Genomic DNA, 22,361 nt, shown 5'->3' on the forward strand with positions numbered 1-22,361 from the left:
AGACACAGAAGTTAAGTGGCTATACATATCCAATGACAGGCTTAGCCAACCACATGTTAGCTTTTCAGAGCTAGAATGGCTCCTCAGAATTGTTCCAAACTGGGCTAACACACAGATCTTTATGCTCCCTCATCAATCAGCCATGGATATGGTCTATTCCATAAGGGACACAACCTCAGCAAAGCAGCCCTCTGCAGCTGCAGCAGTCCCTGAAGGGATTGTTACCTACCAGTCAGCCAATAGTACACCCGGTAGTGGAGACAATAGGTATTCATTGAAGAAGGATTGGGGTAGCACAACACAGGATCCATCATATGACTCCTTTCCCTAGTTCCTTCCTGTGGCTTCCCATCACTCAGAATACAAGCCAAAGTTCTTATCCTTTCTCTCTGTCCACATCTCCTCCAACTCTTTCCCTTAATTCACTCCCTTAAAGCCAAGTTAGCTACCCAGGTGTTTCTTGAACCTCTCCATCTCCTACTAGTGCACTCCTGTTTCAGCACTTGGCATAGACATTCCAAATCTGTCAGAAGATTTAGACACTTGGCTATGAAGCTATTCCCCCATATATCTACAGGGCTGGCTTCTGCACTTTATTCAAGTCTCTATTCAATTTTCACTGAATCAGAAGTGCTTTCTCTTACCACCCTAAAGCAAATAACACACTGCCCTCTCACTCCGTTCCCTTATTTTGCTTGATGTTTTTTTTTTTAGCATTTAAATTGTGACCCAACATCGCTATATGTATATTTGTTTCTTGCTTCCTCCACTTGGATGTAAGATCCATGAAATAAGGGACTTTGTTTTTATTCATTGCTATATTTCCAATGACTGTCACAGTGCCAGGCACATAGTTGAATCTCAATAAATATTCATTAACTGTAATTATTTTGGAAGCAGGGCAGTATTCTACAGTAACTAAGAATTAAGGCACTGGACGGAAACAAACATAGGTTTTATTTGTGATTCTAAACTTATGAGCTGTGAAATGTAGACTATGTGATATGCTTTCTCTGTACCTGAGTTTTTCCCAGTTGTAAAATGAAGATGATTATAATAGTATGTACATAATAGGTTAGGGGTGAGGTCAAATAGGATAATGCATGTAAAGCATTGTTAAACAGCTAAGTGATAATACTAAGAATCTAAAATTGTTTATAAGCACAGTGCCTACCATGCAGTAAATGCTTAATAGTACTTATTTTTTTGATCATTATTATGATAAATATATGGATTGATTTATGGTTAGAGTTGTTTTTTGATGAGCCTGTGATTGTTGTTTTAAAAATGCAAATAGTTTCTTCAGTTTTTCATTTTCGGATGTCCTGCAGATAGCCTGAGCTTATACATATTTTTTTCTTTTTCTTTTTTCTTTTTTTGAGACAGGGTCTTACTCTGTTGCCCAGGCCAGAGTACAGTGGCATAATCATGGCTCACTGCAGCCTCAAACTCCTTAGCTCAGGTGTTCCTCGCACCTCAGCCTCCCAGGTAGCTGGGACTACAGGCACGTGCCACCAAACATGGCTAATTTTTTTGTATTTTTTTTAGTCGAGTTGAGGTTGCATCATGTTGCCCAGGCTGGTCTCGAACTCCTGGGCTCAAGCAATCCACCCATTTTGGCCTCCCAAAGTGCTGAGATTACAGACATGAGCCACTGTACCAGGCCTGTTCTCTTTCCAAGAGGGAGAAATTTGGTTTATATCTTGGTCTGCTGAGGCTGCTCTAACAAAATGCCATAAACTATGTTGCTTAAACAACCAAAATAAATTTTCTTACAGTTCTGGAGGCTGAGAAGTCCAAGATCAAGGTGCTGGCTTATTCAGTTCCTGGTGAGAGCTCTCTTCTTGGCCTGCAGACAGCCAGCTTCTTCTTATGTCCTCATACTGTCTTTCCTTGGTCCATACAGGGGAGCTGGAAGATCTCTTTCAGTTCTCCTGAAGCCACTAAACCCATCATGAGGAGTCTACCCTAGGGTCTTAGTCTAATTCTAAATTACATCCTAAAAGTCCCATTTAAATACCATCACCTTGAGGTTTAAATCTTTAACATATGCATTTTGAAGGGACAGAAATAGTCAATCCATAATAGTTGAATTTTATGTCAGAAAGTTTCAACAACAACACAAATTTTAATATGTGGTATTGGAAGAAAAGTTTTCATAAGTGCAACTTCTTCATTTTATATATGTGTTTATACATTGTGTTGAAATTCATTTAAAATTACATTTACTTTAATAGGGGTTTGAAAATTTTCTCTTTAAAGGAATCTTGTGATTTCTTTTGCAAAACTTTTTTTGGTAATCAGAATCATCGTTCTATAATTTATTTATCTGCTTTATAAATTTGGATGCTTACACAACTGATTTTCTTAATTCTTCATATGGAGGGACTTGCTGTAATTCTTCTTTAGGATGTATATTTACTGTATGAAATGAAAACGTAGGCTGAAAGTCAAAAAATACATACATTTTAAGCTCTTGTCTATCTACATATATGAGCATGAATTTTAAAAAGATATCTTTTTTCCCAGTTTATTTAAATTGTTGCCTCACAAATATGCAAAACAACTTTATCTAGTAAACGTTCCTCTTGCATTAACAGCAAAAGGAGAATGTGTGAAGGATACAGGAAGCGAGAAACAAAGTCCGCTCTAGCCCTCCTGGACTAGCCTAAAAGCAGACGGGCAGGAAAGGCTTTGGGACATAGGGTGATTTGCTAGGTGACTCCGCCGGTCTCATTCAAGCGGTAGCGATACACAGGTCAGCCCGGATCGTCTATGGTCGCTGCCGTAAGTGACACCAGCAAAATATATCAGAAAATCACTGCCTTTAAAGAAGGAGGACACGTCATCCCTTTCTCCAACGAAGTCTTATATTTTACCATTCTGCGTGTATTATAAAGCTAAATGTAAACAGCAACAATAAGAAATCTCCCCCAGTGGATCCCTTGAGCTTTTCGGGAAAATGCAGATTTCTGGCTGACAGGAAGAAGAAACAGCATCCAATCAGCACTTGTGTCTCAATGACCAATCAAATTTCGCCTTACATTGCATCGCTGAGAGAAACGGAGCTGGACGACTCCGTCTCTCGGCCTGTGGCTGCTGCTGTTACCTGGATGGGCGAGCACCTCTGAGGCTCTTTGTTACCTGGGCAATAAGGGACTAGCAGTTCAGCCCTTCTCTGTGCCTGCTGGATTGTTTGTATTTGTTCCCAGCCTCTGCTCATGTAATGCACTCCCTTAACCAGGAAATTAAAGCATTCTCCCGGAATAATCTCAGGAAGCAATGCACCAGGGTGACAACGCTAACTGGAAAGAAAATTATAGAAACATGGAAAGATGCCAGAATTCATGTTGTGGAAGAAGTAGAGCCGAGCAGTGGGGGTGGTTGTGGTTATGTGCAGGACCTTAGCTCGGACCTGCAGGTTGGCGTTATTAAGCCATGGTTGCTCCTAGGTGAGTACATCGACTTGCCACTAAATCATTGAGTCCTTTTAGCCAGATTACGTTCTCATTTTCCCCCTTTATGCGTAATAGTCTGTATTATCAGCTATCCTGCCGAAAAGCTGAACTGTTTCCTTTTTTGGATACGGAACTTCCATTAGCCAGCTACAGCCGTTTCTGCCTCACAATGTACCCATAAGAAGCATAGATGCTATTCTAGTAGCACTTGGCACCGCATGTTTGAATTTTAGCAAAGCTTTCTTCCCGTTTCCCTAACTTCTCTGGAGAATAACACATTGGTGTTGTGTTTTCTCGGATTATAAAAGATACAACTTAAAAAAAAAAAAAAGAATGTATAAGGCAGAACTACAGGTGACAATGGTTAAAGTTATAGAAAAGTTAATATTTGAAATAGTCCTGTGCTTGCTGGCCTGCGCAGCTCTTACAAACCGTGCGGAATACATGCCTCCTGTGGCCACGTCTGTTCATGGTGTCTGTTTTTGGAGTGTTTAAGAGAAGGAGATCTTTTATTTTATAGCTATGAGTCTGAAGATTTTGTGGTTTATTTCGCATTATGGAAATACTGAGTCCCTATACAAGCATAGTTCACAAATAGCAAATGAAGCAAGGTCATAAAAGTACAAACTTGTTAATTTGGCAAGAATATGGTATGGTGTTCTTAAAAAAATAGTCAAGAATGTTTTCAAGTACGTCTGAATTATTTCTGTTTATGAATAGAGAAATTAAGACTTGGGAAGACTAAATGACGTGTCACTATGCTGCGAAGGCATTCTTGAATAGAGAGAAGACTGACAAATAGCCCAGGTATTGTTCACCTAGTGTCTCATTCCTTTGCAGAATCCTGCGAAGTAGGGATTATCAGCTTTGTTTTACAAATAGAAACCAGGATTTAAAGTTGGTGAAATAATTTACACAAGGTAACACACCTAGTAAGTAACAGAGCTAGGCATCAAGCCCAAGTCTGATGGACTCCTGCTGTCCATTGTTATACGAGGCTGCCTCACATAGACCAAGTTTTCAGTCCTGCTCTGCCTCTAATTTACTAGATTAGCTGGTGCAAGCCATTTATCCTTTCTGGTCCTCCAAAAAGCCATCTGTAAAGATGAAGTAACAGTATCTGCTTATGTCATAGGATCCTCCTGAGGTGGTGGTTGTTGTAAAAGGTTTTTGATGCAAATCAATTGCAGTATACATATGTTATTAAATATTATATGAATTGTTACATAGGCTATCTTTAAATTCACCAAATAAATGTCTCTAACTAGTTTCTGCAGCCCCGTGAAAAATTATACCATATTCTTGTGACATTTACAGTGAAAAATTGAGTTATTTAGGTAATCTGAAAAGTTCACCTAGGCCTTGCTCACCATATCTAGGAAAGAAAATATGCCACGGCACATTTTTCAGTTATTTTGGCTTCCACTGTAGTCATCATGGCTTGGAATAATTATGGTAGAATTTTCATATATCATTCACCAATTTAGGGTCTTCATGAACTTTGCTTATTACTATTATTATTATTTGTGGACTTATCCAAAGTGAATTAATCAAGGTAGTGTTCTGAGATTGGGGTTGGGAACCTCCCCAGGATAGTGGGAGAGTCCTGGGAGGAACTTCTGAAACTAGCCCTAATAAGGTCTTCTCACTGGACCAGGAAATGGAATACTTTCATCAGGAACAACCTCCCCTCTTCTGAAAGCGCACCTTTTTCTGCCTAATTACAAGTGCCTCATTCCTGAAGGACCCGTGGGTGGTTCCACCTACAGTTCTTCTACATGAATGTTGAAAGAGTTGTTTCTGACCAGACTTAGTTTATGTCTGGGAGACTGGGGTTGTTTGCAGGTTGGTTCTAAGAGCTTCCTTCACCTCCTCGAAGCGACACAGCTTCTTCCCAGCATCGCATGCCAAACAACTTTTGGTTTTGGTAGTGAATAAAGAAAACAAAGAGTTGTAAATATGTAATCTTTTTTAGTTTATAAACTCTAAAAAATGATTGCATTTAAAAAATATTACATAGGCCCTTGAACCATTTAAAGAATGGATGAAAGATTTTAGATAGCATTTTTGTCCTAGGCTTTGAAAATTATATATTATAGACAGATAGATATTTATTATTTATTTATGTATTTTGAGATAGGGTCTCAAAATAAATCCAGAGTGGAGTGCAGTGGTATAATCTTGGCTCACTGCAACCTCCACCTTCCAGGCTCCAGTGATCCTCCCACCTCAGCCTCTGAATAGCTGGGACTACAGGTGCACACCACCATGCCTGGCTAATTTTTTTGTACTTTTTGTAGAGATGTGATTTTACCATGTTGCCCAAGCTAGTCTTGAACTCCTGGGCTTGAGCAATCTGCCTGCATTGGCCTCCCAGAGTTCTGGGATTATAGGCATGAGCCATCGCGCCTGACTAAATCACCAAGTTTCAATTATTTGAACCTATTTTTTCCCCTGGAGTTGATTAGGGCTTTCTACATTAGAAAACAGAATTTTTTAAAGAAATGAAGTATTTCAAATTTGTAGAAAATTACAGAAACTAATAGACCATTATGTATACACCATTCAGCTTTAACAAATGTTAATATTTTGATAGGCTAACTTTTAAGTAGAATAAAGCTGAATGTGAGTTCAGTAAGGAACCTGTAAGCTTGGTATTATCAAGAGGATATTGGCCAAACAGCATACTTGCTGGCCTTTCTGCTATCTAAAATCACATTTAAAAAGTTGGCTGAATTCCCACATACATAGCTTAAAAAAAAAGTTTATGAAATAGAACCTAATTCAGGAAAGTAAAATGCTTGAAATCTTTAAACTGTGAAACTCACTTTATTTGAACTAGTTATTCTCCATATGAACTTGCTTATTAACTAGAGCCAGTTTCCAAGTGTGGGAGATCTGGGAAGCCGGCTGTGACAGAAAGATTGTAGAAGGGCACAGCCCTAGTGGTACATGGAGTGTGGGTGGGATCCTGCAGGCCAACAGCATTTGCTCTAAGCTACTGGGTGTTCCCAAACCGACTGGCACGAAGTCGTCTTGTGGGTGTATGGTTTTTGTAATATCCTTTTTTAAGTTACAAAATAAAGAGATGTTTATTGTAAAAAGTCAGAATGAGCATAAAGAAGAAAAAAAATCACCTGCAACCCCACTATTAACATTTTGTTCTATATATACTTCCTGTCCATTTTTTAAGCACATACATATTTTTTGTTACAAAAATGGATGATAGTATTTTGTAACCTGCTTTTATCACCAGATACATTGATAACATTTTTCTTTCTTTCTTTCTTTTTTTTTTCTGAGATGGAGTCTTGCTCTGTCATCCAGGCTGGAATGCAATGGCACGATCTTGGCTCACTGCAACTTCCACCTCCCAGGTTCGAGCAATTCTCATGCCTCAGCCTCCTGAATAGCTGGGATTACAGGTGTGCACCACCACACCCAGCTAATTTTTGTATTTTTAGTAGAGATGGGGTTTTGTCATGTTGGCCAGGCTGGTTTTGAATTCCTAACCTCAAGTGATCTATCTGTCCGAGCCTCCCAAAGTGCTGGGATTATAGGCAGGAGCCATCACTCCTGGCCAAGAACATGTTTACATGCTATAAATATTTTACCACATTTCTTCTTTCTCTCTCTCCCTCTCTTTCTTTGCTTTCCTTCCCTTCCTTTTCTTCCTTCCTTCCTCCTTCCCTCCCTTCCTCCCTCCCTCCCTTTCTCCTTCTTCTCTTTTCCTTTTCCTTTTCTTTCTTCTTCTTGCTGTGTCACCCAGGCTGGAGTGCAGTGGCATAACCATAGCTTACTGTAACCCCAAATTCCTAGGTTCAAGGGATCCTCCTGCCTTAGCCTTCTGAATACCTGGGAATACAGGCACACACTACCACGCCTGGCTAATTTAAAAAAAAATTTTTTTTCTATAGAGAGAGTCTCACAATGTTGTTCAGGCTTACGTTTTTTATTTCTAATGGTGGTAATGGCTGTATGTATTTCACTATGCAATTGTACCATTTTTTATTTAATGCAACAGCTATTGGGCTTTTGCTGTTCTTTTGTTTTTGTTTTGTTTATATTACAAACAATACTATGGTGAACATTCTTACAGCTAATCTTTGCAACATCTGTAACTTTTAGGACAAATTTTTAGAAGTAGGATTTCAGAGTCCAAGAGTTTATGTAGGATGACTCTTATCAAATTGGCCTTCAGAAAGTTGGACTAAGGTCCTTCCAAGTTGTTCGTCTTTTTTTTTTTTTTTTTTAATAACAGAATGGCTGTACAAATTTATATAAAAGGTCAAGATGATTATATTTATGTTCAAGGTGGTATCATTTATTTTTTCTAGGGTCACAAGACGCTGCTCATGATTTGGATACACTGAAAAAGAACAAGGTAAAAAAATGCTTTAAGTTTGGCACCATATACACAGAATATTTTAGTTGTTTTATTTAGGAAAAACTGTATTGGTGCATCTTTGGTACATTATGGAGTTTACTTGGTAACATTTTCGCTATCATTTTAATAGAGTTGAAAAATAATTGGCGCATAATTCAAATATGTGGATCTGTAATCTATCTTTCCAGTTTTACATTCTTCTTGATCTCCTTCATGTACCCTCATGAGCCTGACCTTGGAGGCATGTCTTTCTTGCCTGTGTTTATGGAGTTCCTCTGTGTGGGATAGGCTTTCCCTCATCTCTATTTGTCCAAGACTGCCCAGGCCTTAAGTCCCAACTCACATACCACGTCTTCTGTAATGCCATTTCCAGCCACTCTACTCCATACAACTGATGTGATTTATTACATATTTACTCAAAAGAATTTTTAGCCCTCTACCATTTTGTTGAGCACTGTTTCAGGTCATGGAATTGCTGTCGTTGAAGGAGTGCAAGAGATTCTTGTTCACTTGAAGCCTATGACGTAAGGGGCAGACAGGGAAGACAGACAAGCAGCTACAGAACAGCATTTGTGTGCTTTGATGGGGAAGTGCAGGGTGCTATAGAAGTGCAGAGGAGATGATGCTCTTAACCCATGTTTGGTTTGGTTTGTTTTTTGGGGGATAGGTGAGTCAGGGGAGACTTCCTGGAGGAAGTGATATTGAAGTATTTCTCTGAAGAGGGTGGGAAAGGAGTAGACAGCCTGTAATCCTAGTGCTTTTGGAGACCAAGGCAGGAGGATTGGTTGACCCCAGGAGTTCAAGATTACAGTGTGCTATGATTTTGCTACTGTACTCCAGACTGGGTGACAAAGCAAGACTCTATCTCAAAAAAAAAAAAAAAAGGGAAGAAAAGTGTTCACACAGAATAAAAGATATGTGTGAAGGCCAAGAAGCAAGAGAAAGGCTGATGCTTTCAGGGACAGAAAAGTTCAGTGGCCCTGGAATAGAGAGTGTGAGAAAGAAGGGCACTAAGAGACAAGACCAGAGAGAGAGGTAAGCATGAGCCAGATCCCAAAAGGCCATGTAAGCCAGAGTTAGTTGTTTGGACTTGATCCAAAAGACTGTGGAAAGCCACTGAGAAGTTACCCAGAGATGTAACAGGATCAAATTTGCAATTTAGAAAGATTTCTCATTAGAAGCAGTGTGGAAAATCCATTGGAGGGTTGCTCAAGTTAGAGATAGGGAAACTGGTTATAAAGCTATTGCAGTAATCTAAGGAAAAGATGACAATGGCTGAGATTAAGATGTAGTGGAGATAGAATTACATAGCTGTGAGGGGTATTTTAGGGGGTAGAATTCTTACAATTTGATTACTTATGAGGCAGGATAGGGAGTGGGGCTAAGGGAGAAGGAGGAGTCAAGGCTGATGTCTCACTTTCTTTGGTAACTAAGTAAGGTTATTGTTCCATGAGATTGAAAACAGCGTAGAAGGAACAGGCTTTGAAGGCAAAACTGTGTGCTTAGTTTTGAACATGTTAGATTTTGGGTGATGTGGATCATCTAGGTGGGTAGATATGTAGGGTCTGAAGTTCAGAATAGAGGTGAATATACAGATTTAGGAATCTTCAGCTTTTAAATAGTTACTGAAATCATTAGAATAGATGAAGCTGCCTGGGGAAAAGTATAAAGTAAGAGAGAAGAGGGCCTATAACAGAATCTTATCATAGAACTGATAAATTGAGGAATATCACCCTATATGGAATGATCAAAGGAAGAAGAGTCTGCAGTGGGAAAGGAGGATCCAAAAGAGGCCAAAAGAAGGTAAAACAAAAAGGTGGTGTCGTGGAAGCCAAAGAGAATAGTGTTTTAAGGAGGAGAGAGTCAGCAATGTCAGATACTGCAAAAGTTTAAGTACGATTAGGCCTAAATTATGTTCATGGGACTTGGTGACAGAGAGGTTGTTAGTGCATTTGGTGGAAACAGTTTCATTTGAATTGGAGGCCAAAGCCGTATTGCAAAAGATTGAGAAGTGAGGAAGTGATGGGAAGGGGAAAAGAAAGAGAGAGAGGAGCTATAGGTGAGGAGGGGGGATGGGAGAGCTTTCAGCATGTTTTAAGGCTGATGGTAGAAGAAGAAATTGAAGATACAGAAAAGCAAGAATTATGACTATAGGGAGATGCCAAGAAAGTAGGAAGCACTGTGACTCCAAGCACAGATTCTGGAATGAGCCTTATTGAAGATGCATGAGCACATCCTTCATTGTAATCAGAAGGCAGAGGGGAAGTACAGATGTGGACAAAGTTGTTAGTTTTTTTTTTTTCTTTTTCTTTTTTCTTTTTTTTTTTTTTTTTTTTTGAGATGGAGTCTCACTCTGTTGCTCAGGCTGGAGCACAGTTGCATGACCGTGGCTCACTGCAACCTTCACCTCCTGGGTTCAAGTGATTCTCAGCCTCTGGATTATCTTAATGGACTTTCTACATGGCTTTCTTCCACATGTTTGGTGGCCTCTAAGAAAAGGGGCTCAAATACATAGATGGAAGAGGAGGAGGTTGCTCAAATGTACCACCTGAAAGAAAATTTTTTACAACCACCCCTCCCCTTACTTTTCAGCCAGATTAGTTCATCAGAATCTCTGGGTATGAGACCCTGTGGTATTGATAGTTTTTAAGAGTTCATCAGGTGACTCTAATGTGCAGTCATCCTGGAGAACCATTTTATTAAGTAAAGAATATGAAGGAAAATAGGGAAATAATTCTTGAAAGGGAAGTTGTGTACTACTGATATACTTCTCCTATTTAAGTTTTTTATATGGATATTTACAGATTAATTCAACAAAGATTTTAAGCATTTTCTGCTAAACTCACTGCTCATTCGCTTATAACACTAAGTTAAACATGGTCCCTACCCTCATGTAGTTTCTAGTGCAATGAAAGAGACAAACAATCTCTAAGTGGTATGAGCTGTAATAGGGCAAGTCCAGGGCTATGAGAATATATAGGCCAGGTGTGGTGGCTCACGCCTGTAATCCCAGCACTGTGGGAGGCGGGAGTGGGAACGTCACTTGAGGCCAGGAGTTCAAGACCAGCCTGGGCAAAAAAAGCGAGACCCCTCTCTGAAAAAAAAAAAAATTAGCTGGGTGTGGTGGTACACTCCTGTAGTCCCAGCTACTTGGGCGGCTGAGGCAGGAGGATCACCTGAGCCCAGGAGTTCAAGATTGCAGTGACCTATGATTGCATCATTGCACTCCAGCCTGGGTGACAGAAAGAGACCCTGTCTCTACATGATGATAATAATAAGTTAAAAAAAAGGGTGGAGGGGAGAGAGAGAGAACATATAGTAGAAGGAGCACTTCTGGTGTGGGTTGAAGAAGTATTATCAATCAAGTGAGTCGCATTTAAATTTTTTACCTTTCTTGTTATAGATGTCAACACAACACCCCAGTCTCTTTTTAGATAACCTAATTCATGGGATTTTAAAAAATCATCTTTTTTCTTTCTCTTTAAGGTGACTCATATTCTTAATGTTGCATATGGAGTTGAAAATGCTTTCCTCAGTGACTTTACATATAAGAGCATTTCTATATTGGATCTGCCTGAAACCAACATCCTGTCTTATTTTCCAGAATGTTTTGAATTTATTGAAGAAGCAAAAAGAAAGGTGAGTTTTGTTTTGATCCATAGTTCTTCAGAAGCAGAAATTTGAAAGTATGGATCCATTACCCAATCTTTATTGTTTTTATAATGAATCTCTAAAAAACCATTATGAAATTTCCCTTCTAACAATGTTTCATTATTTCCTACAATTATTTGGTTAATTGCTCTTTTTTCAATAAGATACTTAGTTTTAACATTAATTCAGTTTCTCATTTTCCTATGCCTTACTGAGAAATGTTCAGAAATAAAAATCCTCTACTTACTGAGTTTTCGTCTGTAAACATGTAGCTAGATTTCCTTTGAGGGTTTATAGCCACCTGACCTCTGACCAGTCTGCAAGATATTCAGGGGGACCATAAAACAGAGACTGCTCTAGACTTGTTAGTGTATTTATGATGATTAACATGCATTTCATTTTAATGAATGAGATAGTTATTGTGAAACTGCATTTTTAGCAGTAAAATTTTAAGGCACTCTAAGGACTAAATGTGTATTGCTTTACTTAGATTGTATGAAAATGCTGATCAGAAGCTGTCTGTTGGTTTTCTGAAGTTAGAAGACCAATGGCCAATGCCATATGGTACTTCAATCTTGTTATTGGATTCAAGTCAACATTCTGACAGGCAAAGTTTCTAGGTTGGCTGTTATCAATAATTATTCCTTGAAATAGCGTCATTTTTAGTCAGCAAATAATTCTCACAGATTTTACGTAAGATACGTAGGTGGGAAAGTAGAAGCATTTACAGAGAGAAATAACTCTTCTGGAACACCTAACAATGACAAGATTACAATCAGGTTTAATTGAACTCTGGCCTACCTTCTCTCCCTTCTACCTTCTCTCCTTCCCATTTTCTCTCCCTCTCTCCCTTCTTTCCTTTCATTTGGTAATATTTATTGAATGCCTTAGGTGCCTAGCACTGTTCTACTTACCTTTCCACTAGACTACCTGGAAAATATAAAACTATTCCATTCTACTGTTCATCAACTTTAATAGCAGATACAGTCATGCGCTGCATAATGATGTTTGGACTGCATATATGATGGTGGTTCCATAAGATTATAATAATATATTTTTACCATACCTTTTCTATGTTTAGGTATGTTTAGATACACAAATACATACCATTGTGTTACAGTTGCCTACAAGTTAGTACAGTAACATGCTGAACAGGTCTGTAGCCTTGGAGCAATAGGCCATACCATTCTAGTTTGTGTGAGTCCACTCTGTGATGTTTACAGCACAAACAAACTGCCTAACAACACATTTCTCAGAATGCATCACCACTGTTAAATGATGCATGACTGTATTTGAATGGAAGCAAAGGAAGAGGGTTTTTGTTTGTTTGTTTTTTGTGGTTTTTCTTTTTTTTGAGACGGAGTCTCGCTCTGTCATGAGGCTGGAGTATGGTGGCATGATCTCGGCACACTGCAAACTCCAGCTCACTGCAACCTCCACTTCCCGGGTTCAAGTGATTCTCCTGCCTCAGCCTGCCAAGTAGCTGGGACTGCAGGTGCACACCACCACACCTGGCTAATTTTTTGTATTTTAGTAGAGACGGGGTTTCACTGTATTGCCCAGGCTGGTCTCGAACTCCTGAGCTCAGGCAGACTGCCCGCCAGGGCCTCCCAAAGTGCTAGGATTACAGGCGTGAGCCACCGCACGTGGCCAAGGAAGAGGTCTTCTAATTCAAAGCCTAATATTGGCCATTCTGTTTTCTTGTGAAAAAATTTACAGGCTCTGGATTGTAACATTCCAGTGTGTGAGTTAATAGTTTTAAAAATAAAAATGATATTTCTGTATTAGCTCCTTCTCTAAGGAGATGTAGAATATGCCAGAGATGGGAAAGTGTAGATGTCATCCATATTCATATTAACATTAGAAGAGATGTAAATATTGCAAGTAAAAATTAGACAGGGTAATACTATCTAGAAAGAAAAGCAAGAGATTGAATATTCTAATAAGCGTGGAATTTTAAATAAATTTAAAAATAAAGTTTGCCTTAATTTGGGCCAGTAAATTAGAGTGGATTTTAGCTTGGGTTTCCTAAAAACAAAGCTTGAGATGAGGATTTAGAGCTGATGCTTAATTTGAGAGGTACAATCTGTAGGCAGTGAGAGTGGCAAGAAAGGAAAGTGATTCAAGGTGGGACGAGAAGGAATACAAAGTGATGCATTTACCCTGCTGGGCTCATTGCACAGTGAGCTGACTGTTGGCTATTCAGCAGGTATAGCTACTCTACCACCCAAAATATCTCTGGACAGGCAGTACCAAGAAACTGTACCTCAACCCAGCCTGGGAGGGAGGAAGGAGAGAGAATTTATCTGCCTGGCTTCCTGTCAGCTTCTGTTTCCCATTGGCCAAAGTTTGCCAGTGGGGATATAACCAACCCCACAATTCTGGGTTATAACATTCCACTCCTTCAGCGGCCATCTCAAAGCCAAATCTAACACCCTGTAATACAACTTTTCAACCAAGTTGAAAAATAGAAAATCCAGGACTCAGAGTACGCCTGTCTATGCTGTGGACACCATTGAAGAAGAGCTCCTTCTTTGACAGGCAAAAGTGAATGGACCTAAGGGGAGAGTAGTCAGTCATGGAGGTGGTAGCTGAGGTGGAGTGTGCTGAGAGGGTCTGTGAGATGGCGGCACCACGAGAATCTGAGGAGTTGCAGAAAATGTTTCTGATAAGATGAATTAGATTTCAGCAATATGTTCTACCCTCTCAAGCCTTATGTTTTATACTGGGATCCTAACCTCAGCCAGTATTTGCCTGCCCTGAAAACTCAGTGCATTGACACAATCTCAGCTTGCTGCAACTCCGCCTCCTGGGCTCAAGTGATTCTCCTGCCTCAGCCTCCATAGTAGCTGGGATTACAGGTGCGTGCCACCACGCCTGGTTAATTTTTGTATTTTTAGTAGAGACGGGGTTTTGCCATGTTGGCCAGGATAGTCTCACGTGCCTGATGTTAATTGATCCACCTGCCTCAGCCTCCCAAAGTGCTGGGATTATAGGCATGAGCCATCATGCCTGGAAGGCTAATATATATTTAGTTTTAGCAATAGAATTCTTGAATTTTTTTCATTTGTTTTAGAAAAGATCTCTTCATGCCTTTGTCTATTTTATATTCAAATATTGTTAAATTTAATTACTCAGTGAATTACATGTTTCAAAACTACCTTTCTAGGCCTAGTTTGTTGTTTTTATCTTTTTACATACCATTGCCAAATGGAATGGTTTCCATTTCCCAAGTCTTTCTTCATTTCCCTCTATACTTGCAAAACTCTGTTTGGTTTCTCTGTCCTTCCTTTATGCCTAAAGGGACAGAAATACACCTGAGAGGAACAGTAATGGTAACTTCTATAGCCCAGAGTCCTTTTAGAAACTAAATTTATTTGTCCCCTCTTTTTACGTGCAAAAGGTGCAAAGTATGACAATGTATATTTGATATTTCATGTTTGTTATTTATAAGATATGATTTTAAAAACATGATGTAAGTAGTCCATGTTCTTTGTAGAAAAAAATGGAAAAAATTAAAATACTTCCACACTTAGATATAACGATTGTTAGCATTTTGAGATATTTTTCTAGACCTGTATATATATTTTTATAAAAATAGTATCATACAGTTTAAATTCTTTTATAGCCTGCCTTTTTTTTTTTTTTTTTTTGCAACTTCATGACTTTTATTTGTGGTACCTGTGCTTTATCTTGAAAATACCTTCTCCCCCTGCCCCAGACAGTGGGCTGGGAGGGGGCAGCAAAAAATAGAAGATATCCCTCCCTATTGCACATGGACCCTATGTACAGGCCCACCTGGCTGAAGCCAGCAGGACTCTTGGCACATTCTTGGATTCCTGCTCAGGAGGGGAGGGCTGACAGGGTGACATCACATGTGAGATCTGGACCTTCGGGCAGCCACTCTGGTCCTGGATACTAATATTTGCACTTCTTGGTCCTCAGTTCCTTCCTGGTCCCATCTCTGGCCCTGGTCCCCTCTGTATAGCCTGCTTTTTATACTTAATGATTCAAATCATTTTAAATTTTTGCACAGTATTACGGTAGTTGGTGATTCTATAATTTATCTTATTTCCTACTGTGAGACATGTAAGCTGTTTGTAGTTTTTTGTTCAATATAAGTAAAAGTTCGTTAGAGAAACATGGGTCTAAATAAGTACCTAAATTCACTAAGTTTTTAGATGCTTCTGTTACCAATAGAGGGTCATGACTGCAAGTTGTCCAGGTTCTTGGCATTTTGAACAAAGAATTGGACAGAACGCCCATCGAAGCAAAGAAAGAATGAAGCGAAAGAGTGAAAGCAGGGATTTATTGAAAGCGAAAGCACACTCCACAGTTTGGGAGCAGGCCCAAGCAGTGGCCCAAGGGACAGGATACAGAAACTTCTTGAGCCCAAATATCCGCTAGAAGTTTCCCAATGGCCACTTCATGCTCACCTCATGTAAAGGAAGTGGTATCCTGCAGTCAGTCTGATTGGTTAGAGAAAGCAGCCAACCAGAGGCTTAAGTGAAGTTACAAAGGTCAGACTCCTGTGCAAACATCTGATTGGTTTCAAAAAGCAACCAATGAGAGGCTAGGGTAAAGTTACAAAGTTACACTTCTATGCAAACGAAGACTTGGCCTGCAATCAATATGATTGGTTGTGGACAGCAAATTTCCCATCTGCATGCAGAAAAAGTGGGGGGTTTTGCAAAGGCAGTAGCCCTCTGGTCCTTTTGTTACTTAGGTGTGGAAAGTTAGGGTTTTCCTTTTAATTTAGTGCTAGGAAGTCTGCGTGAAACAGCCTTAGGTTCCCTGCTGCCAGACCCTATTCTCTTGCCTTACTTCTTCCAGTTTGTTTCAAAGCAGCCTACCCATCACTTTTTTTGTGTTTGTCATATTTACATTCACCTCTACTACTGTGGATAGTCATGAGTGGACTGTTGTGACCTGTGCTCCTCATAGTGTTGTCCGGTTTGCTACCAGATCTCTGCAGGATAAGAAGGTTGTGCCTGAATATAAACCAAGACATTGCTTAGTTCTTTGAGAGATTTTGGCTACTCCCCCACCCCACCCAAACGCTGAACTAAGGAGTATATTTTTAGTGACAATTGATTTTCATTCCACTGCAGAATTCTTATTTCATCATAGGTGACTGTCAGGCACTTGCAGACTATCACATTATACCCAGGGTTTTTTAAGTTCTGGGGCACATGTACAGCATGTGCAGGTTTGTTACATTGGTAAATGTGTGCCATGGGGATTTGCTGCACCTATCAACCCATCACCTAGGTATTAAGCCCAGCATGCATTAGTTATTTTTCCTGATGCTCTCCCTCCTCCTACCCCACCCCACCCTGACAGGCCCCCAGTTTGTGTTGTTCCCTTCCATGTGTCTGTGTGTTCACATTGTTCAGCTTCCACCTATAAGTGAGACATGCGGTGTTTGGTTTTCTGTTCCTGTGTTAGTTTGCTAAGGATAATGGCTTCCAACTCCATCTATGTCCCTGCAAAGGACATGATTTCATTCCTTTTATGGCTGTATAGTATTCCATGGGGTATATGTACCACACTTTCATTATACAGACTATAATTGATCGGCATTGAGTTGATTCCATGTCTTTGCTATTATGAGTAGTGCTTATGCCCAAGTTTTTGTTTGTTTGTTTGTTTGTTTGTTTTGAGACAGAGTCTCACTCATCAACCAGGCTGGAGTGCAGTGGCACGATCTCAGCTCACTGCAACCTCTGCCTCCTGAGTTCAGGCGATTCTCCTGCATCAGCCTCCCAAATAGCTGGGATTACAGGCACCCACCACCATGCCCAGCTAATTTTTGTATTTTTAGTAGAGATGGGGTTTCACCATGTTGGCCAGGCTGGTCTCAAACTCCTGACCTGTGATCCACCTGCCTCAGCTTCCCAAAGTGCTGGGATTACAGGTGTGAGCCACCGTGCCTGGAGATGCTAAAGTTTTAATGGAAGTTAAATGTAAGGAAAAACACCTGGGCTTGGCTCAGTTACCGTTAAGGAATATTAATTACTTATTCTGAGAAGATGTGAGGGATACACATTGCTGCCCTCCAGGAGCTTGCAATCTAGTTGAAAACTGTAACGGCACAAGAACAAAGACAACTCTGTGAAATGGAAATAACATAGCATAATTACTATCTGCCTATAAGTTACTACTTGCCCATAGCAAAATGGTGATTTTGAATTTTTGAAAGAACACTTTCCTTTCAGAAATGCAGAACAAATTTATTCACTTAGCAAACAGTTACGGAATACCTACTGTATGCCAAGAATTGCACTAACTACTAGGCATACAAAGATGGCCAAGACATTCCTCCTGCCCTCATTTCACTTGGAAAGAGGCAGTCTTAGAACAGAAGTCAGAATTAGCTGTACCAAGAAGAGCAAAAGTCTTCTAGGCATAAGACAACAGCAAATGCAAAGAAAAAAAAAATGCTTTATAAATTGTTTGTTACTGTTTTGAGCTCTGAAAAAGGGATACAAAGCCAATAATTTCTCTGGAAATACTTTCAAGGACAATATGATACCTAACGAATAACCAAAAGGTAGAAAGTAGGTAAATTGAAAAGCTGTAGAAAAACAGCTATTATATAAAGTAGAAAGAAGAAGAAAATAATATCATTTTAAAACATTAGCTAAAATTGGATGCACATTGTGTAAGACTGAAAATAAAACTAGTTTCATGTTCAAAAGCCTATGTATGGATCATAAAGTAAAGCCGACTAATATATAAGCAGGAAATATTAAAAGTGACATTGAAGGGTATCTCTTGCTTATTAAGCTTATGGTTGCAAGTTTCTTTGGAGTATCTAATTGACTTGTTTTATGCTAAATGAAGTTCATTAATAATTTTCATCAGTTACCTTAATATAATTTTTAAACATCTTAAGTTTTGTAAAAATGGGCTATTGCTACAAAAAGTTTCCAAGGTGTATAGTGAATATTTGTGTTTTGCTTTTCTTATATAGAAACTGCTGAAGTTTGAAAAGGAGTCATAAATATCTATAGAAAACAGTATATCCCACAGTAATGTAAGATGTGAAAAAAGAAAGCAATTGATATTGTCCTTTTTTATATGAGGATTTTCAAAATGTTAACTAATTTTGTTATTAAAAATTTGACTTTCTTGAAAAGAGATGCACTTGCAAGTTTGTTACAGCAGATCAAAGAAAGGAGTTTTGCAACAGATGTATGAATCAGAAAACTACCTTGCAGAAGTAAAATAATCTGATGAGTCATAACAGTAGTATTGTTAATATGTGCTCTGGGTAGAGGGTTTTTGGTAGCATATTTTTTTCCTCCTGCTCTCATCTTTTTTTGTGTTGTACCAAATAAAGAATCAGGAAATGAAGTAACTAAAATGTCTAATTCTGGAGGGTATGCTCACGGTTCACCACGTTTCATTTAGATCATTAACTTTTTAAAGGCTTCAGATGGGCCAAGCTGTATCAGTGCTGTCCCATCAGATCTATCACATTCATTATTAATACAATATTGCCCCCATCAGCATTGGTCTTGCGCTGTGTCTCTTTTCACTTGGAAAGTATCATTTGCAAGTTACCTGAAACGTTTTTTCATTTATTGACCTCATGCTGGTGTCTGATTACCTTTTCCACTTCACATTGTTATGAACTATTTGTATCACATTTTACTACCTCATAAGTTTAAATATTTTTAAGTAACTTCCTGCCAGAATAAAATATGTCCAAGGGTGGAAAATGTTTTCCTTGCTGATTATTTAAACAGATTTGCAAGCCACTGACACTAGCTTATTTATGAGAACACTAAGTATACTCTGGAGTATTTCTGGCTCTCTGTTTAGTTTATACTTATGATTTTATTTTATGTTTTCGCATATATTTCCTGTGTTTTTTTTCTTATTTATATACACTTGTCTACTAAGTTCTTAGGTTTTATGTGTACTTTACTGAAACATTTGGCTACTAAGTTGTTAGGTTTTCATGTGTACTTTACTGATACATTTGACTACTAAGTTATTAGGTTTTTGTGTTTACTGATACATTTGGCTACTAAGTTGTTAGGTTTTAATGTGTTCTTTACTGGATTACTTTAGTTTAGTGAAAGATACTGTTTCAGAATTCCAAACATCATTAAAGCATTTCAATCATGGGTTAGTAGGTAAGGGAGGTATAGGTTGATTGATTGACTGATCGAGTGTCCATTTGTTGTGGGTAATGAATTTTATTTCAGTAATCAAATAAGTTGAATCAAATAAATTGATAAAATTGAATATTTACTTTATAATTTCAAGTAGTATAAGAATGTGCAATTGATTTAATAATCTTTCTCAAATGAATAATGAAGTTTTTTTTTTTTTTTTTTTTTTTTGTAGGATGGAGTGGTTCTTGTTCATTGTAATGCAGGAGTTTCCAGGGCTGCTGCAATTGTAATAGGCTTCCTGATGAATTCTGAACAAACCTCATTTACCAGTGCTTTTTCTTTGGTGAAAAATGCAAGACCTTCCATATGTCCAAATTCTGGCTTCATGGAGCAGCTTCGTACATATCAAGAGGGCAAAGAAAGCAATAAGTGTGACAGAATAAAGGAGAACAGTTCTTGAGTTGCCTTATAGCAGACAATGGACAACTGTAGTTTCTGAACTGGCTTCTATAGCCATCTTTTCCCTTCTTTGGAGAGTAGCAAAACTCCCTTTTTTCTCTTGCCTTTTTTATGCATAAATGGAGGTCAATTTGAATGTCCTGACCTACTGTATAAGTAAATTTCAAATGTCATTACTTTCTCTTTGTTATTATAATGTGTGGTTAAATGCTTTTTTAAATTGCTAAGGGAAAACAACAAAGTATTAGTAATCATTGTTTTCTGTAGAAGAAAAAGGTGTACATTTAAAATGTGTATTTAGAGCATGGAGAGAATCATTTAATTAATAAGCCTATTTTTCTGTTCCAGCAACGGTTTTTATTAAGGAAAAGCTTGAAGTGCTACTTAACTTACTATTTCAGAGGGAAGTAAATTTCTTTTTAAAGAATCTTTTTAAGATTAAAAATGAATACCTTAAATCTCCCAAAAGAGATAACCAGTATCTGAAGGTTTATACAATATTTATATAGTGGCTACACTATTCACAAAATTCCTGTGTTCTCTTATGAAAAATATACACTTTTCATTTTGTTTTTCTTCCTCTTCTTTCTTCTTCTTCTTCTTTTTTTTTTTTTTATTTGAGATATAATTTGGCTGTTGTCACCCAGGCTGGAGTGCAATGGCACAATCTCGGCTCACTGCAACCTCTGCCTCCTGGGTTCAAGCGATTCTCCTGCCTCAGTCTCCCAAGTAGTTGGGATTATAGGTGCCTGCCACCATGCCTGGCTAATTTTTGTAGTTTTAATAGAAACGGAGTTTCACCATGTAGGCCAGGCTGGTCTTGAACTCCTGACCTCAGGTGACCCACCCACCTTGGCCTTCCTAAATGCTGGGATTACAGGTGTGAGTCACTGCCTCCGGCCTCATTTTGGTTTTTTCAATTCTATTATCTGCATTCATTTCTTTCTTTCTTTCTTTCTTTCTTTCTTTCTTTCTTTCTTTCTTTCTTTCTTTCTTTCTTTCTTTCTTTTCTTTCTTTAATGTATAGATGTTCTCTCATACATTCTTGTGAGCTTTGGTTCTTTGAATAGGTGATCTATTCTCTTACATTTTGTGCTTTTTATCCTGGGTGCCTAGCATTCTGTTTTTTGATCCTATGTCATAATTGTTTGAGAAAATGTTTGATACTGCGAGATCATTGTTCAGTGGTCTGTTTTCTACTTCAGTATTCTACCAGAGAACATATTTTTTAGGGGAGAAGGGTTATGGTTTTGTAAGAAACTTTAAATATACTTTTAGGAAACCCACAGTCATTTACAGTTTTATCTTTGGCCTTTGAATAGGTTCTTTTTTCTTTAATGTCTCCATATTTGCAGGACTGAGCTCTGTACATTGTAAATTTGCTTAAAGATTTTGATTTTTTCTTCAGAATAAGGTATACTTAATTAATTAGCACAGTTTCGTTTCTTTTCTTTTTTTTTTCGAGACAGGGTCTTGCTCTGTCACCCAGGCTAGAGTGGAGTGGCATGAACACAATGCACTGCAGCCTCTACCTCCTGGGCTCAAGCAATCCTCCCACCTCAGTCTCCTGAGTGACTGAGACTACAGCTGTGCGCCACCACCTCTGGCTAATTTTTTTTTTTTTTTTTTGTAGAGACAGGAGTCTTGCCATGTTGCCCAGGCTGATCTCAAACTCCCGCCTCAGCCTCCCAAGTGCTAGGATTACAGGCGTCAACCACCGTGCCTGGCCTGATAGTTTCCAAATAGTTTTTCATGACTTAGAAGATACCATTGCCATGTAGATTTTATTTTTAAAAGTCTTGAGCTCTTCTTAAATACACATTATAGAGAGCAAGCATAGATGGAAAGTGCATATTGAGCACATCTGTGCATTTGAGAAGGCAGGCTTTCATGTGCTGTCATGAGCAAAAAGTAGAAGTGATAAATGCAAGTTATGTTTTGAGATTGCTTACACCCTGACAAGATGCCATCACTTGTGATGTTATGGACTCTTTGCTTCTGCTGAGAACCAGTCTAAATATAATCAACTGACAGTGAGCTGTTTGAAGCCAACCAAGGCAGGCAGAACCCTCTTAAATATGAGAGTGATGTATAGTTTCTCTCTATGGTCAGTATCACTGGATGAGCCTTCTTTCACAAGAAAGCATGTATTTAAATACATTTTATTTTGCTGAGTCCTGTTTAGTTTTCAGCCATTAAATGTCACATGAAGCCTTGATAGAATTTGTTAATAATGGATCGTGTATTATTATTAATATTTGAGATGGAGTTTTGCTC

General features: G+C 38.6%; 1 protein-coding gene across 2 annotated transcripts; it reads left to right on the forward strand.

Moving 5' to 3' along the window:
- Positions 1-2,852: 2,852 nt before the first annotated feature.
- DUSP19 (dual specificity phosphatase 19) lies at positions 2,853-21,372 on the forward strand. Of its 2 annotated transcripts, none has more exon segments than NM_001194218.2 (4): positions 2,853-3,452; positions 7,796-7,842; positions 11,332-11,484; positions 19,858-20,321. In NM_001194218.2, coding segments are annotated over 4 exon segments (654 nt in total). In that variant the 5' UTR covers positions 2,853-3,226; the 3' UTR covers positions 20,086-20,321.
- The last annotated feature ends 989 nt before the right edge of the window (positions 21,373-22,361 follow it).

The sequence above is a fragment of the Macaca mulatta genome, chromosome 12 (assembly GCF_049350105.2).
Source record: "Macaca mulatta isolate MMU2019108-1 chromosome 12, T2T-MMU8v2.0, whole genome shotgun sequence".
NCBI lineage: Eukaryota > Metazoa > Chordata > Mammalia > Primates > Cercopithecidae > Macaca > Macaca mulatta.

What these genes read in the sequence shown, in the direction of transcription:
- DUSP19 (XM_028830540.2), top strand. Translation starts at nt 3,227, where the DNA reads ATGCACTCCCTTAACCAGGAAATTAAAGCATTCTCCCGGAATAATCTC. An exon ending in TAAGCCATGGTTGCTCCTAG is followed by an intron (nt 3,453 to 7,795) that starts GTGAGTACATCG and finishes TATTTTTTCTAG; the next exon opens with GGTCACAAGACGCTGCTCAT. An exon ending in ATACACTGAAAAAGAACAAG is followed by an intron (nt 7,843 to 11,449) that starts GTAAAAAAATGC and finishes CTTATTTTCCAG; the next exon opens with AATGTTTTGAATTTATTGAA.